Source organism: Pochonia chlamydosporia, chromosome 7 (assembly GCF_001653235.2).
Source record: "Pochonia chlamydosporia 170 chromosome 7, whole genome shotgun sequence".
Lineage (NCBI taxonomy): Eukaryota > Fungi > Ascomycota > Sordariomycetes > Hypocreales > Clavicipitaceae > Pochonia > Pochonia chlamydosporia.
The window spans coordinates 491,079-506,665 of record NC_035796.1 but is presented as its reverse complement, the minus strand read 5'-3'; the positions used below and the strand labels follow the sequence as shown (position 1 = coordinate 506,665).

The following is a 15,587-nucleotide window of genomic DNA, read 5'->3' as shown; positions in this document are numbered from 1 at the left end:
TCTCCGTCCCAAGCTAGCTAGGTGTATTTGTTTTATCATCTTCACGACTCCTGGTACTTGTGTAATCCGTGTGTGCTCCTGCTCTCGCTGTGCATGTCCCATTACACGCCAGTTCGCATCTGGCATCACTTCAATTCTTTCGTACATTTGTCGTGTCCCAAGGCTCCCAATTCAACTCCAATGAAGCCTCATCCAGGTTCCAAATCGACCAAGCAGCGAGCACGACATGTAAAGTCACATCTCGCTACGCCCCCAACACAGGTTGTCATGCCATAACAAAAAAAAATGAGTTTTCACCAGAAAAAGATAAAAGAAAATCCCGTAAAGATTCCCGCAAAGGGGTGTCATTCGCTCCATGTCCTTACACCATGAAATCAAAGGAAAATGGGTATCATGTGGTGGTGCTGGTGGTAAACAATCACATTCCTTGGAAGCCACCTCTCCCGGAACCAAAGAAGCTTCCCCAATCTGCCTGCATGCCCTGCTGTGTGAACATCTGCTCGATCTGCCTCTCTTGTTGCCGATCCGCTCTAGCACGACGAAAGCTCGCAAAGAACCCTCCGCCTTGCTGCTGCTGCTGCTGCTGCTGTTGTTGTTGTTGCTGGTGGTGATGCTGCTGCATGGCTTGTTGTTGCATTCGGCTGCTCTGCTGCTGAGCACTATGCAACGCCATCATGCTCTGCGGATCGTACATAGTTCCAGCCATGCCCATGTGTTGAGGTTGCTGTTGCGGAGTCATGTATGGCGGAGGCTGTCCTAGAATTTGATCACCCATTTCCTCAAATGACCCGGTAAAGAAAAATGAGGCATTAGGCGCAGCCATGGTGATCCCCGGTGCATCTGCCTTTGGTTGAAAGCCCAGCTCCATCATAGGTTGATTGGGGTACGCAAATGGATCCTCTGATGGAAACATTAGAGAGTCCAGCTTGTTCACAGGGTTATGTATTGCGTGGGCGTTGAGCGGTTGTGAAGAGAAGGCGTGTCGATGAGCGCTGCTTGCAGTGCTGGTTGAATCGGGAGTCGCTCGGGAGGACAAATCCATAGGCAGAATATCATGCATACTGCCGGAAAATGGAATATCGGGGAAGCTCTGGTCAGATGACTGGCCCATACTACCATCAGCAGAGCCTCGAGAATTGGGTGTTCCAAATGGCCCGCCAATGCCGCCGCTGCGGCTTCGGATGAAGTCTTCAGCTCTGGTTGCTGACATAGTTTGATTGATGCTTGGTTGTGTTGTTGAGGTGGACCCAGACTTGGATCCAGCAGCAGGTCGCTTCCTGGAATTGCCTGCAGGTCTTGCCGATCGGGCTTGTTCCAGTCTTTCGGGAAGCTGATCAAAAAGAACCTAAGGAGGCTTTGTCAGTAATTTGTATGCTAGGCTGAGTATTACACACGAATTTTTGCCAACCTTTAATGCCTTTGTGACTCTATCCGCCGACAGGCTCTTGTCTGCCAAGTCGGCAATCATTTGTCGTCCAGCATGAGCATCGGCTAAAACTTCGTGGGAGCCGGGTTTATCGGGGTTCTCAATGGCATAAAATACGAGAGAGAGCACAGCAAAGAATTCCGTGTACAGCATGAACCAGTATGGCCCACTCAAGACACGCTGCTTTCGAATCTCCAGGCCAATATGTACGATGTTACGTGACACACTTACGGCGGCAGCCGCACACGCATACGATAGTTCGTCGACTTTTGTTCCTTGACTGTGTCGGGGGGATATATAATGGAGAAAAGGTCGGTATAGAACAAGCTGCACGTGTGCATATGCGAAACGTAATAGGTGCCGTACCCTGCGACATGGTATTAGAATCACACATTGAAATCCAAATGTAACCTTCATAAAACAGCAATATGACAGTAGTTGAGGATAGATTGCTTCTTACCGAACAACTTCTATTGGCCCGTCTGGGCTCGGTCGCCACATCTCTGGTAGCCTCTCATACCACGTTTGGAGATCGGCCTCGATTTCCTTGATGCGCCCGTAACTAATTAGGCATGATGTTGTACCGTTATCATCCTTTCCAGAAGGTTGACCTTGCACGTGCATTGGATACACAAACTTGGCAATTTTGCCAAGCACCTCCATCAGGCGAGTGTGAGCATTGAAGGCTTCGAAGAAGGAGGGTGTGCCAAGAGGCGGCGGCATGATGCCCGTATTGGTGATAAATTCGTCGTCAACTTCGGTCGGAAATGGTTGGTCGACATCGTCAATATTTAAAAGCAGTGGGAAACCGAGCATGGTCGAGACGTAAATGTCCATCTGTCGAATTACGTAAAAGACTCGCTTGCGGACTTCTTGTTCAACCACCCCAATCTTTTCGTGTTCCAGGTGCCGATGAAGACCTATACGCAATGCTGAACGCAAAGCGATACCCACAAAGGAATAGCAGGCACTGAGGTTTGATGTGGCTTGGAGGAAGAGCGTCATGAACAAAAGGGCTTGTAGCGAAACAATGTCGCGACAGTCGGCGAGATCCTGTAATAGGCTTTTTGCGGCACGATAATATTTGAGCCTATACCAGGTCATGTCAATCTTGTGCCTCAGAATTCACAACGGATAGAAAGAAAGAAACAGAAACAGGCTTTCAACTTACCCTTCTTCAATTGCAGCCTTATAACCTCCGGCAGACGGATTGGAGTCTTCCAGGTTGTTATACATACAACCCAATGCAATGACCGCATGAACAAGGCCCAGAAAATGGGTTTCTTCCTGATTTAGGCTCTCGATAGGTCTGTCGTACACTTGCTCAAACTTCTCGTAAAATGTGGGTATGTGGATGATGCGAACCAAACAAGTAGCGCAGCTCAGGGAATAATAACAGAGTTTCCGAGCAACGTCTTTTGGTGGGAGTTCGGGGTAGGCCGAAATAGCCGAGTATGGCGATGCGCCAGCAGCTGGAGAAGGTGTGTCGAGTGCAGTGAGACCGGATGAACGTTCAGGTCGTGGCAAGAATGGCGCTTTGCTGGTCGGGCCAAGAAGACCGCGGAAATGCTCCTTCATTCGCTTTAAGAAGACCGCACCGGACGAGGTACCATGAAAATCCCATCCGCCCTTATCGTCCAAATCAAGTTGTCCTATCGAATCAATCATGGTCATGAGCTTTGCATCCCCAGCATCTTCAGGAAGTGGGCCGGAGCCTGGGCCCTGTCGCATTTTTGCAGAGCCAGCGCGGGCCTGTTCACGACTATGAAACTCTTGTTGAATAGCCGGGTCCAGGTTTGGGTCAGCCAAATCGACATCAGGCATGAATTTGCGGAGCAGAGTCTCGGCTCGTTGCAGTCTGCTCTCTAGTGCTTCGATGTACTGTGGTGCGGGATTCCTTCGGCGATTAGAGGGCTTATCATATGTGCATTCTGTTGGCGCCAAAGAAATGAGAGCAGGCTGTTAGCAATTTGAGTCTACATGAGCCGAGTTTGGGATATCGAGCAGGGTTCTCCCTCCTGATTCAGCACATAATAGGAGAGTAGAGCAGCATTTCATACCATAACTATAGACTGAGCAGTGGGTACAAGGTTGTTTCCCATCACATTTAATCTTCTTCCGGCGGCATTCATCGCAAGCGCGAGTAACTCGTCGACGCTTTTGTATTGGCTGCGAAGGGGCGTTTGGGTCAGAACTGGCTTTTTCGTCGATTTCGGTGTCCGACTTGGAGCTGTCAGCTGGCGACGGGACATCAGGTATTTGCCAGTCACTGACGGACAACGCCCCGGCGTCATCCTCTGATATTTCCGTCGCCATGGTGAGTGTCGTGATAAGTTGGAGAGCAGGGCGTCGGATATGGGGTCGCGGGCGTTGAAAGCTGCGGCCCTCGGATGGGATGTGAGAATCAGGTTAAGCAATCATGCGCAAGAGTCTAGTATAAGACAAACAAAATGGGTCATTCGCAGAGTAGAAAGTCGAAAGCCAAGGTGTAGCACAGTCGAAAGGATGGCCTATAGCAGAGTGATGCAGTCGAGGTAGGGGGAGTCGCAGGATGTGGTCGGGTCTGGTCGACAGTGGTCTGCACTGAGGGGTGAGGACGACGAGCGAAGAGCGACGACGACGACGACGACAATGCAGATGCGGATGTAGATGCAGATCCGGGGTGCGAAGCCGAGGGCAGCGCGTATCCCAATTGCCCCGGTGTCTGGCAATCTAGGCCATCAGACGGGCGCAAAGAGCCTCGATGCTCAATATTGGAAACGGGCGATATGAAGAATGGCGATTGGGATCAAGTTGTGGGAAGGGTGAGAAAGCCAAGCAGACTGGAGGAACTAGAGACAGAGGCAGAGGCAGAGAGACTGTAGGGACAGGGGACAGGGACAGTCGGGACAGGCTGGGGAGATAAACCAGAGACTGGTTGGCTGGCTGGGAGAGATCAAGCAGCGTCAACTGGTCTCTGCTGGTGGGTGCGTTGGGAAGACATGGAGGCACTAGACCAGACATCGAATCAAACGGGCCCTGGATATGGAGCCACAAGACCGTTGACGGACCGTTGACCAGACTGGACTGGAGGGACTCACCAGCCAGTGCATGTGGGCGACTGACCTCTGAGCCACTGAGATGGGCCTCTGGGGCCTGGCCGGGCTGGGGGCAGCCATCGGAACATTGAAACCTGGACTGCGCCTGGGTGGTGCATCGGGGGCGTACATGTACCTGCCTGCTCAACCAGAGAATAGGGCGGCATGGAGGTGAAGATGGCACTGGGGGGAATTGGCGGAAAGCAGCAACTGGCCTGGCGGCGGCAGGAGCGATCCCCCCCCATGTGCCAGCAGACAGCGACCACATTCCCGACTAATGATTGCATGTGGGATCAGACGTGAATGGAGTGAGCAGCTGCCAGCCTTTCAAAGATTCAATGTTCTGGTCAATTATCACCCCTCGACGTTGGAAAGCACCGGTGACCGTTGCCCGTTTCCATATCACCGTTGCACCAGTTGACCTCTCCGAGCAACGGATCTAGTCCACAGTGCAATTACAAACACAATCGGCTTCAAAACTATCAGTGCCTGTTCTGCCACAAAAGTTCTCTGACGGCAAACCGGACTTTCCGCGCCGACGCACACACCTACGGCTGAAGGAGATACGACCAGTCAAACATGACACCAGCGGCGGCCTTTCACCAACACCCGTGAAAAGAGAAGCGAGCTGTGAATGATGAGGTCGAGCCCAAGTGATCGGAGAGCGTCTTTGACTCCACATGGTTCAATTCGAATACACAACACACTGTGGCTCATAGGAACAGCAGACACGGCAGCAGACGAGGTCAACGGCAGAGGGCACAGGCAACAAACTACCTAGGTACGTATTGTCTGCATCCATCGCCCTGTTTAAGGCCCTCGAGTCCAAACAAGGAGTCCAAAGCTGTCCACGTACGACTACCCACTCATGCCATCCGAGAGAACTTGCTGGGTGCGAGACAAAAGTCTTTCTGTTGGCGAGAGAAACGGAGGACTCCGTGCCACCATATCCACATCCCTACACCACCATGCCGTAGTGCCTGGCGGTAATAACGGGACCGAGCGGGGCCACCGTGAAGTGGGATGCAGCAAGAGAGGCAACTTGCGTGAGCAACAAGTACCAGACTGCATTTACTTGGGGGGCTTCCTACAAGAAGCGGCCAATGAGCCACACACTGGGAATACAACCCTCCTCGCCAAAGGGCTCGCCAAATGGGAACAGCGGTGTCATTGAGAAGCCTGCTTGTCAGGCTACTTACCACAATGCAATATGAGCAGAATAGTCTACGTCGGTCGCGATCAAGGAGTATGATTGCCAGCCTCAGAATGGCTTTACGTCACGCAATAGCTCACCATCTACCAAAAGAATAAATGTCCTGGGTGAGGATGAGAAGGTAAACACCCTATTAGCTATGACCGGGACCCAGGTCTTTCAACTTCCACACCATCCACCGGAACAAACCAAACTGGATTGTTCCAAGGTAGGCACGCACTATACAAGACCAGAACCCATTGGTCTGGAGAATGGAGAATCATGACCCAATACCCCGGCACGAGGACCCCAAAGGCATGTTGAACTTCGGGAAATGGAAAAGTTTCGGGGAAAGAAATCACCCTACTCTGACGTGGACTTGAACTCTTTCCTTGCTGAACTCAGATTGGCGCTGTTTCTGGGGCCATGCTCTCGACGCTATTACAAGAGTACAGCTTCTTCTGGCAACACCACAATGCCCTCTTTCGAGGTGGCCCACATGTTGCACACGATATCAGATGGTTCGTGGATTTAGGGCCTGAATTTCCAAAATGCAGTCTCTGGAAGACTAAACAAACTGCGACACAACTCATGGTCGAGGAAGGCTTGCAAGACGGAGGCCGTGCGCAATATCAGATTCACTTAGTCACTATTCAGACACGCCAAACAATGAGCGATACGATGCAAAAACGGCGCTTCAGTGCCTATCGCTAAGGGTTGTATACCTCCCTGGATGACACAAAGAGAGCCGTGTCCAACACAGCCAGGTGCCTATGTGATTGCATGGCATGGGGCTCCCAACTTCAAAATCCGGTGGTATGGTGCTCCAGGCCGGGAATAAAGTGTCAAGTGTACTGAATCGACAGCAAAACATGTCCCGTTGGAAGATGCCGAGTGTTGATAATTTTGGCCCATACCTATTTTCACTTGTCTAACTACCTAACGATTCGAATATTGACAGAAAACCCAATCCGGTGCATCTAACGTAACCCAACCAGATACAATATGTCGGCATGAAGCTCTCTATGAATGGCTCGTCTGGTCATACATCTGCTCAATCACCAGCTCAAATTAGAGCTGAAGATGTTGTTTTTGTTGGAACGGCATAATTGAATTGTGCTTGTTATGCAACATGGCAGTAACACATCACCGAGGAGTGACTTTAGCATCTATTAACGCTGACCATACGATCGCTTCTGGGATGACAGGGCCAGGTTTCCCATGTCTTAGTAGCCTATGGCTTCAAATCGGACGCTATCTTCCCAGGCCACCTGGTGACTGGAATGGAAGGCTGTCACAGGAAGACGATGTATGGAGCAACCTCCAACTCCATACCCAGAAAAGAAGTCGAGGGTCATCCATGTCAAGGCCCAGACGGCCCAGGCCGACGATTTGATTTAGCCACTTGTTATCGCATCAAACAAGCGCGACAACAAGCACTGGGGCATTTAACAGCAAGCAGTCTGAAGCTTTCAACTCATAGGCGCTGACGCAAGCGCATTGTATGGCTTACATACACTGCGGTTACGTCACCTTTAACCCACGAATAACTAGTCCCGTATTCAATTTTACTGACATCGACCGGAATTACAGGCAAGTACCACTAACGGCCGGGAATAAAATTGGGCAGTAAAGATTGGAATGGCGCATTCATCCTGGGGGTTTGCAAGATCCAAGGCTTGGCCGATTGTGTGGCGTCAAACCACTCAGCATCAGAAACCTCCCAAAAGCCACCACCGTAGCTTTGCCGGGACAAGGCCCAAACGTCCCAGTGCCCCTTTACCGGCTAACACGGGTCACTAGGGTTGTTTGGCGCAGAAGCTGATTCCATGTCCACACACTCCGTATTACTCGGTGGATCTGGCTCCGAGTGGCAAAAGGCTTTTTGGGGGCCCGAGAGGAACATGGCGAAGAGTATGGCCGAATTTGCGAGTTCTTTCCGTCAGTCGGTATCCCCTCTTCTACCAGACAGAGAAATCGAGTGCTTGCTGGCTACTACACAGGAATTGATGCTCCGTGTCGCGAGATACATTGACAAGCGAACTACCGCCTCGTTCTGCTGAGACGGCAGCCGATGCAAAGAAACGAAGAAGCCACTGCCACCATTGAGTGTTGAGTCTGGTGTCAAGTAGTTCTGAGCGGTCGGTGACAGTCCTGGGCCTAGCATGGGCACCTGCAAGGCCAATTAACTAGGCCTGGAAGAGCAGCTGTGAGTCAAGCCTCGTGAGAAGAGTCTGTTGCGTGGATGTTGTGGCGGCATTATGAGAGTTCAATGCAAAGAGAACAGAGGTATTTATTCTATTTGAGTTTTGTGTTAAGGTTCTTTACGGTTTGGCGGGTGAAAGCCCCGGCCTCATTATCAACGGCGCCGCTTTGGACGTCTGACATCGTCAACTGATGGAACAGATTGCTGTTTAATGGAGAACCTCACCAAGCGAGATATGGACCTACATTGCTCCAGTGTGCGACCACCGGCAAGAAATTCCGATCGAACTTGGTGCATTACATCACTTCGCATCCGCGCCAAGACTCGTGCTAGAAGCATGCATATTGTCGACATATTGGCTTCAGAATTCCCAGGGCATTTTTTGGGGAGAGGCTCAATTGGCAGTATGTATATTGGGGGAGACTTTAGCTACATTGATGACCAAAGCTAGCAGGTTTATTACTTATTAGAGCCATCCAGAGGCCGGTGTTCGCATTTCTAGCATGGTAATAAATTAGGAATCTGGGTGAACCATACGACCAAGACAATACACTAGGATCACAGCGATCAGGGCTTCGATCTAGGATAAACATCAAATAACCCTTACAGCCATGTTCAATGCGGCACTTTCCTCCCGACTGGTCAGGCATCAGCGCCTCACCGTTCCAAGTGCGACAGTCTTCACACTGTTCGATCTTGTCACTGGTCATTTCTGTCTCGGTTTTTTTGCACTGCCTCATGGCTACCCTTCGAGATTTATCCTCAAAGTCAATTCAGGTATCTGTATCGGAGTACGAGGCCACGCAACGGACCAACAGCAACGCAGGATTATCTGATATGCCCCCCGCTCAACAAGGAAAGGCTGTGACATGCCGCCCACTTCCAAACCAAGCTACGATGCCGTATGAGCCGAGAGGACGGGTCTGGCCCAACTAGCGACCTGGCACGTTCCCCTTTGTCCCTATCGCTGAGCGTGGCGTAGTCCTAGGGACTTGCCAAAATAGGAAGCCTCAGAAGTCTGCTGCTATCTAATTTGATGTTGACCCTGGAGGCTGCGAACTCCGTGCTGATACTCCAATGTTCAAGCAACCAGACGAGTAACATGAGCTAGAGCATGAGTGGGTAGATGCCGTTCCGCACCACGAGTCTTGTCTTTCACAGTTGTTTGGCGAGCTCCGGTCTGTTTACCGATGCAGGAAGAACCCATCCCCCTGTCTTCACATCTGTCATTACCTGGTTGGTTGTGGTGACAGTATTGCTTCTCTTTTCGTACCGCAGCTACTGTCATCATACTAATGTAGGGCAAACGACATGGAATACGATCCCCGAGGGCTTTTTCCCACACTTCTGAGATGTAGAAGAGAATTTTGGTACCACAAGGCCATGCCTTTACAGACTTTCTCTGTCTTGCAGGTAAATTCTCTGGAATGATTCCGGCAAATATCCGAAACTAAGGGCCAGAAAGTCTTGAGAAGAAACGATGTCTCATTTTTGGCAGTCTACTGTACCTGGCGACGGGACAAGTTTTAGCCCATCAGGACGAGGGCTGTGTCGTTCTGGGCATGTACATCCAAACACGCGTGGTACTTAAGTATGCCCCTTTTGTCGCAGATCGCCAAGCTGGATCGAAGAGAAGGTGTGGGAGGTATCCCTGCATTCGCACTACAGAGCCGAAAAGTTGGGGTCCAGACACACAGGACGAGGGTATGGATACTATTCTCTGGCTTACAGAATATTTGACTACGCTTGCCAGGTATAGACTCAGCACCTAGTTATTTAGTAAGGGGGCAGATAAAGCAGTTGTGCAGTTTACTCACTCTCGAGCGAGATAGGCAGCCGTCTTGACTACCTAGGTAGGTAAGTAGACGAATATCGGTACCGTTTCACCACGTACGGGTACGATGTACGAACATCAAGAACATCAAGTGAGAGTGAGGTGAGCCCAAAAAAACAGTCTCCCTCGTCCTTGAGGTTAGGTTAAACTTTGTGGTAAAGAAGGACGGACATCTGGAGGCTCAGCGTAATGCGGCTCGCCACAGCCACCACAGTTTATATAGCAAACGAGCCGAACTTATGTCTAAATTTACCGATAGCTCTCGGTATTGTCGACGGGGGCGAAGCGAAGCGAAGATTGGATACGCCTGTCCGTATGCTTGACTTGCAAATACTTTGGGGCGTCGTTTTTGCCAACATTGACTAGAACATTGAAAGAGTTTGGATATGGCTCTATGTGGATTGGCACGGACATGTCTGGTCTGGTGACTGCTGCATCAGGACGATCCCCAAAACAAATACCCATTTCGTCAACCAGGTACGAATTAAGCAATTGCTATAGTCACATGCTTTCGTGTGTTTGGGCTATGTCAGGTCCAAATTATTACACTGGTGTAATAATTTGACCTGAACTTGGGGTCTTGATTCTTGAGGCCAGCCAACATTATTGCCTGCTGTGGCCCCGCTGAGTCCACAGTGCAAGTCCTTTCACCCACCCTGAGGCTGGAACCTGCACCAGACAGTGCTTCAACGGCCCAGCCAGACGCTGCCCCTCCTTCAATGTTCCCGCCATATGACATCAAATGAGCGTGAACACGCATTGACCAAACATTTGATGGTTCAGCTGGGTCCACCAGTCCAACCTGGTTCGTCACTGCACCAAACAGCTGCAAGGCAGCATTCACCACTCAGCAGTCAACTTCACACGCCTTGTTGGCCCAACGTCAACCTTGTCACCCTTCAAGATCGGAGACACATCAAGCTTGTCTGGCATTAAAGCTGGCTTCCTCGGTCGTCATGGCAGCTTCGGACGCGGTTCTCAGCTTCATGACCAAGCAGAGCAACTTGGGAGGCGTTGTAGTCAATGGTATTCAGAGCTCCCCTCCCCACCACTCCGCTCGTTTGAGCATCCATTCTTTCATGATCAAAATGGCTAACAGCAAATCTTTTGTACCAGAATTACCGAAGCTCGATCTCGACCTCTATCTCCAAAATTATGTCGGTACGATACCCCAACTATCGTTCTTCGCAGCCAAGTCATATTCAAGAGTGAAATAGTACACTGACCTTTGGGCGCACAAGGCCGTACTCGATTCGATCGCCTGTTTTTAATCGGACAAAGCTCTGCACCACTTTGTGTTGAAGCTCTGAAAGCTGCCGTTAATGAAGCCAAAACAGGGAACGATGTCAACCGTTACCGGGATGCCTGGGATGCTGTTCGGAATGTTGCCCCAAATGACCCCGAAGCGCAAAGAGACGATGCATGGATAGAGCAGACCGAGATGGCAAACAAGGCCGAGACGGCGAGGCTGGAGGGCGAACTAAAAGGATACAGAAATAATCTCATTAAAGAGAGCATTCGGGTGAGAACTTCCCATCCAGTGCCCTGCCCACTGTGCACCTTTCCTTTCCGAGCTCTCGGCCAGTCTACCACGTCATGACCAACGGAAATAAGGTTTCTAATTGTAAACCATACAGATGGGTAACGAGGACCTCGGCAAACACTTTGAAAGCATTGGAAAGCTGTCTGAAGCCACCGACGCCTATACAAGGATGCGACAAGATGTCAGCACCACCAAGCATATCATCGACTGTGGCATGCATCTTGCCAACGTGTCGCTCCACCGTCGGGACTACGCCATGGTCTTGAACAACATTGGCAAGATCACATCCGTGCAAAACGGTGACGACGAAAAGTCACTTCAAGCATATACCAGGATCGCCTCTGGGATCGCCTTGTTAGGGCTGGAGCGTTTCGAGGACGCAGCAAAGCAGTTTCTGAGAACCGATTTCACCGTGTCCCCAACCGAATATAATCACATCGCCAGTCCAAATGATGTCGCCGTTTATGGTGGTCTCCTAGCCCTAGCCACCATGGATCGGAAGGAACTTCAACAAAATGTCTTGGAGAATCAGACGTTCCGCACATTTCTCGAACACGAGCCACATATTCGAAAGGCGATCAGCCTGTTCGTCAATAGTCGATACTCGAGCTGTCTCTCCATATTAGAAGGTTCCCGAGCAGATTATCTGCTCGACATTTACCTCCAGAACCACGTCCCTGCCATCTACTCCAAAATACGTACCAAATGTATTGTCCAATACTTTGTCCCCTTCTCTTGCGTTACCTTGGAATGTCTCGACGCAGCCTTTGCTCAGCCAGGAACATCTATTGGTTCCGAACTGGTAGAAATGATACGCCAAAATGCATTGAAAGCACGAATCGATGCAAAGAATAAGGTATACCACACTCCGCCCTGTGGCGTTTGAGCGGGCCTTTAAAACTATCGGCATTATACTAATCAGTTGCTGTAGCTTCTAGTTGCCGTCCGCCCTGATGCCCGAGCTGTCATGCAAAAGGAAGCCCTTCAAGTTGCCCAGAGCTACGAGCGGGAAGCTAAGGAACGATTGCGTCGCATCAGCCTTGCTGCTACTGGACTGGATGTGGTTGGTGGGAAGAAAGCGACCCCTGGCCTTCCCAGCGGATCGGGTTTGGACGAGGCATGGTATGATGACAGCAGACAACCACCTTTTCAGGGGACTGGGCTGGAAATGGAAGGCTGACTGGACACCTGAATGGCCATAATATCCAACCGCACAGTTATCAAGGTTCTGTTCTTGGTTGACAGTCCCTCCAAAAGGTTTGTTCACTGAAGCAGACCAATCTGGGTTGGTCCACACCGGTCCAGTTGATGCAAACACGGGAATCTTGCCCTGAAACAAGATTCCTCCCTTTGTGGCTGTGCTCAGTGCCGGGCATGGGTAACCCATCTGAAGGAGCGGCTATGACGGCACGACGACTGTTCCACGGAAGCTGATGCATAACGACGAAACAATGACTTTGTGTTTTGATATTCATTTACTTTGTTTCTCCCCCCTTTGCATCAGTGGAATGACGAGGGACCATCACTGCTTCTGCTGCGATTGCATCTGCATCCATTACTACACGACGAATATATCATATGCAGACACGGATGATGAACGACAGCCTGCCACCTAGGTAGTTGAGTATAGTCCACTTCATGGGTATCATGTCACGTTTCTATCCTTGTGATGTGTGCTGTCTGTCTTGCAAATCTACACAAAATTCTTCCTCCAAGGAACCATGTTACCAGCCTCATCTACGCCGCCTGTCCCAACAATAGAGGTGGTACATATGCGTCCATACCTGGATAATGCCACCGATCAGTGACGCCTTTGTTACCCATGTACTGTTTGTTCCTTGTTGTCCATCTCCGCCCGCAGAGTCTAACCCATCAACTGCCTCAAATCTGTCGGCGGCCACCTCACCTGGGCAAAAGTAAGACACCGCTTGATGCTCTGTAAAATCTTGCGCGTAACCTCATCACCCATGACGTGGCCCTTTTCGCCGTCATGAAGTTTCTCGCGAGCACTTCTCTCGTGGATACCAACCATGGTCACACCAATCGGCCAGGCGGCTTTGCCAATACTCAAACGCAGGTAGTCATCGTTGGCGTCGACATACCGCCTTTCTTGGAGCGCTTTCACGATTTGCACTACCGGTTCAAGAAGGGAGTCGTCCACATCGTTGGATTCGAATTTGCGAAACAGCTGCGTGTGCGTGAGCATACTGACAGTCTACCACCTGCCTGGTAACTTGCAGCTGTGGTGTTAAAGGGTGGGAAGCATTTCCACGTACCGGCTTCAAATTGTCTCTTGTCTGCACCATGGCACTATACGCCGTCTTCCCGGCACTCGTCTCACTCTTCTCCTCCTCCATAGCCCTCTGATACTCCGTAAGGACCATGGTAAAATAACTCGCGAGCTGTCTAAACAGCCACTTCCTCTCGCCCTTCTCCACGGGCACCGTCCCACCAACCTTCATGTCCTTCTCCTCCACCAACTCCAACGTCGTAGGTATAGGACCACTACTCATCACTGTCGTCAACTTCCTATACCGCCTTAACTTTGCGCCGTGCGACTCTCCAAACAACATAACCGGGTGTCCCAGCTCTCTCAGCTTCTCTCTCAATTCGTCCTCCGGAATGTCATCGTCGTCAACCGCATCCCCCTCCTCTTCCTCCTTCTTTTTCACCAGCTCCGGAAGACCCAGCCTCTTCCTTCTAGCTCGCTCTTCCTCTTCTTCTTTTTCTTCTCGTAGCTTCTTTGACTCCTCTGCTAGTTTGCGCCGTTTCTCTTCTCGCGCCGCATTCTCGGCGGCGGCTTCTTCCTCTCGTTTCCGCTTGGCTGCTGCTTTGGCTTGGCGCTCTTCTTCAGCGGCTTTTTGTTCCGCTAGGTATGCTTTTTTGCGCTCTTCTTCGATTTCGGATCGTTTTAGGTACTTTTTGGATGAGTCGGCGGGGGTTTTGGCCTTGGAGAGCTCCTTGTTCATGAGGGACGCGAAGTCCATGATTGCGCCTAGTCGCAAAGCTTATATGGTGGGCTTAGTGAGGTTTATTAAAAATGCGAAGATACTAAATTGTAGATGAACAGCTTTAAAATGGCGTCGCTTGCTTGTATAATCGGTTTTATGTTTCAAGAGTATGTTGTTGAGGTTGATGATGGGAGAGTTCCGGTGGTCAGTTGGAAGCTTTCCTATCGATTGCGGGTATTCGCCGGATAATCTGGCATTTGCTTGCGATGATGTACCACAAACGTATCATTGCCAACATCAGATGTTCAACAACGACGAGTCATCCTGAGAAGACTGATTTTAATGAGAAATTTCCAATTCCTTGTTACATGGCAAATTCCATCTAATCATGTCCTCAGCTTCGGATAATGGGGACCGTGACCCCCCGGCACCATTTCTACTCCAATTATTTTATCGAAGCGGCGGCTTCTTCAGGTAAGAATGTCATCGTAGCTGAATTGCGGTAGGTGAGATGTAGTAATTGACAACTTTTTTTCATCATCAATTAGGGCGGATGAATTCGCAGGCCGCTCACTACCAGCTCACATCTCCATCTACACATGGCCACACTGCACGTTAAACGAGCTCGCTCTGGAACTGGCCGCCGCCAAACCATCAGCCCTCCCATACCCAGCTATCGGGACAAGGCTAGCTTTCCAATTAGTATGTCCCGACCTACGGGGAGTCGGTCAAATTAACAGTGCACATCCGCGCTACGCTGTAAAAGATCTCGGCAGCATCGTCATTGGGCAAAATCAACAAGGCGCCAGCGACTCGGACTTTGTGGAAGTCGGAGGCTCATCACGGGGTGCTTCAAGCTCAGACAAGACACTTGGGGAGGCACGATTCGTAGTGGGCGATTACATTTCCTGCGCTATTTTGCCCCCATTAGGAGACGGATCTATAGCCCCAGCATCTACCGCCAGAAGAGAGTCAAATGCTGGATTTCGAGAAGGGAGGGGCGGGAGACCGAGTGGTGGTGGGGGAGGACCAGGCTTTCACAGTCGAGAAAACGGCTTCGGTCGACCTGGAGGCCATGAAGGCAGAGGTGGAAGTAGGGGAGGCAGACGCGGCGGCCACGGAGCAAGTATGCCAATGGGGGAATGGAGAAGAGGCGAGAGATTGCCGGACGTGCCTCCTTCGCGACCACGAGGCGGAGGTGGACGGTGGTGAAGCGGAGAGTTTGGAACATGCATTCCCTCCAACTGGCTTAGCTAAGCATCTTGTACTTGTTCAATATACCCACAAAAGCGATTCAAAGAAGTCAATCGTCACTGCAAACGATCCCCATGAATTGTCATGTCAAACAGGTGTTTCTA

General features: G+C 50.6%; 5 protein-coding genes across 5 annotated transcripts; 3 read left to right on the top strand and 2 right to left on the bottom strand.

Moving 5' to 3' along the window:
• Positions 1-418: 418 nt before the first annotated feature.
• Positions 419-3,742, bottom strand: VFPPC_07038 (C6 transcription factor; the record flags this gene model as incomplete). Its single annotated transcript, XM_018285968.1, has 5 exons — positions 419-1,345; positions 1,409-1,793; positions 1,887-2,516; positions 2,598-3,357; positions 3,487-3,742. The coding sequence occupies 5 exons, from the start codon at positions 3,740-3,742 to the stop codon at positions 419-421; spliced, it is 2,958 nt and encodes a 985-aa protein (XP_018140028.1).
• A 5,542-nt stretch (positions 3,743-9,284) lies between these two features.
• Positions 9,285-9,673, top strand: VFPPC_07036 (hypothetical protein; the record flags this gene model as incomplete). The annotated part of the gene is made up of 2 exons (XM_018285967.1): positions 9,285-9,310; positions 9,367-9,673. 2 exons carry the CDS (start codon positions 9,285-9,287, stop codon positions 9,671-9,673), a joined length of 333 nt encoding a protein of 110 aa, XP_018140030.1.
• Positions 9,674-10,691: 1,018 nt separating this feature from the next.
• Positions 10,692-12,458, top strand: VFPPC_07035 (COP9 signalosome subunit 1; the record flags this gene model as incomplete). The annotated part of the gene is made up of 4 exons (XM_018285966.1): positions 10,692-10,896; positions 10,977-11,257; positions 11,373-12,134; positions 12,210-12,458. The coding sequence occupies 4 exons, from the start codon at positions 10,692-10,694 to the stop codon at positions 12,456-12,458; spliced, it is 1,497 nt and encodes a 498-aa protein (XP_018140031.1).
• A 684-nt stretch (positions 12,459-13,142) lies between these two features.
• Positions 13,143-14,265, bottom strand: VFPPC_07034 (potassium channel regulatory factor; the record flags this gene model as incomplete). Its single annotated transcript, XM_018285965.1, has 2 exons — positions 13,143-13,466; positions 13,555-14,265. The coding sequence occupies 2 exons, from the start codon at positions 14,263-14,265 to the stop codon at positions 13,143-13,145; spliced, it is 1,035 nt and encodes a 344-aa protein (XP_018140032.1).
• Positions 14,266-14,617: 352 nt separating this feature from the next.
• Positions 14,618-15,441, top strand: VFPPC_07033 (Sin3-associated polypeptide Sap18; the record flags this gene model as incomplete). Its single annotated transcript, XM_018285964.1, has 2 exons — positions 14,618-14,703; positions 14,778-15,441. The coding sequence occupies 2 exons, from the start codon at positions 14,618-14,620 to the stop codon at positions 15,439-15,441; spliced, it is 750 nt and encodes a 249-aa protein (XP_018140033.1).
• Positions 15,442-15,587: the final 146 nt, after the last annotated feature.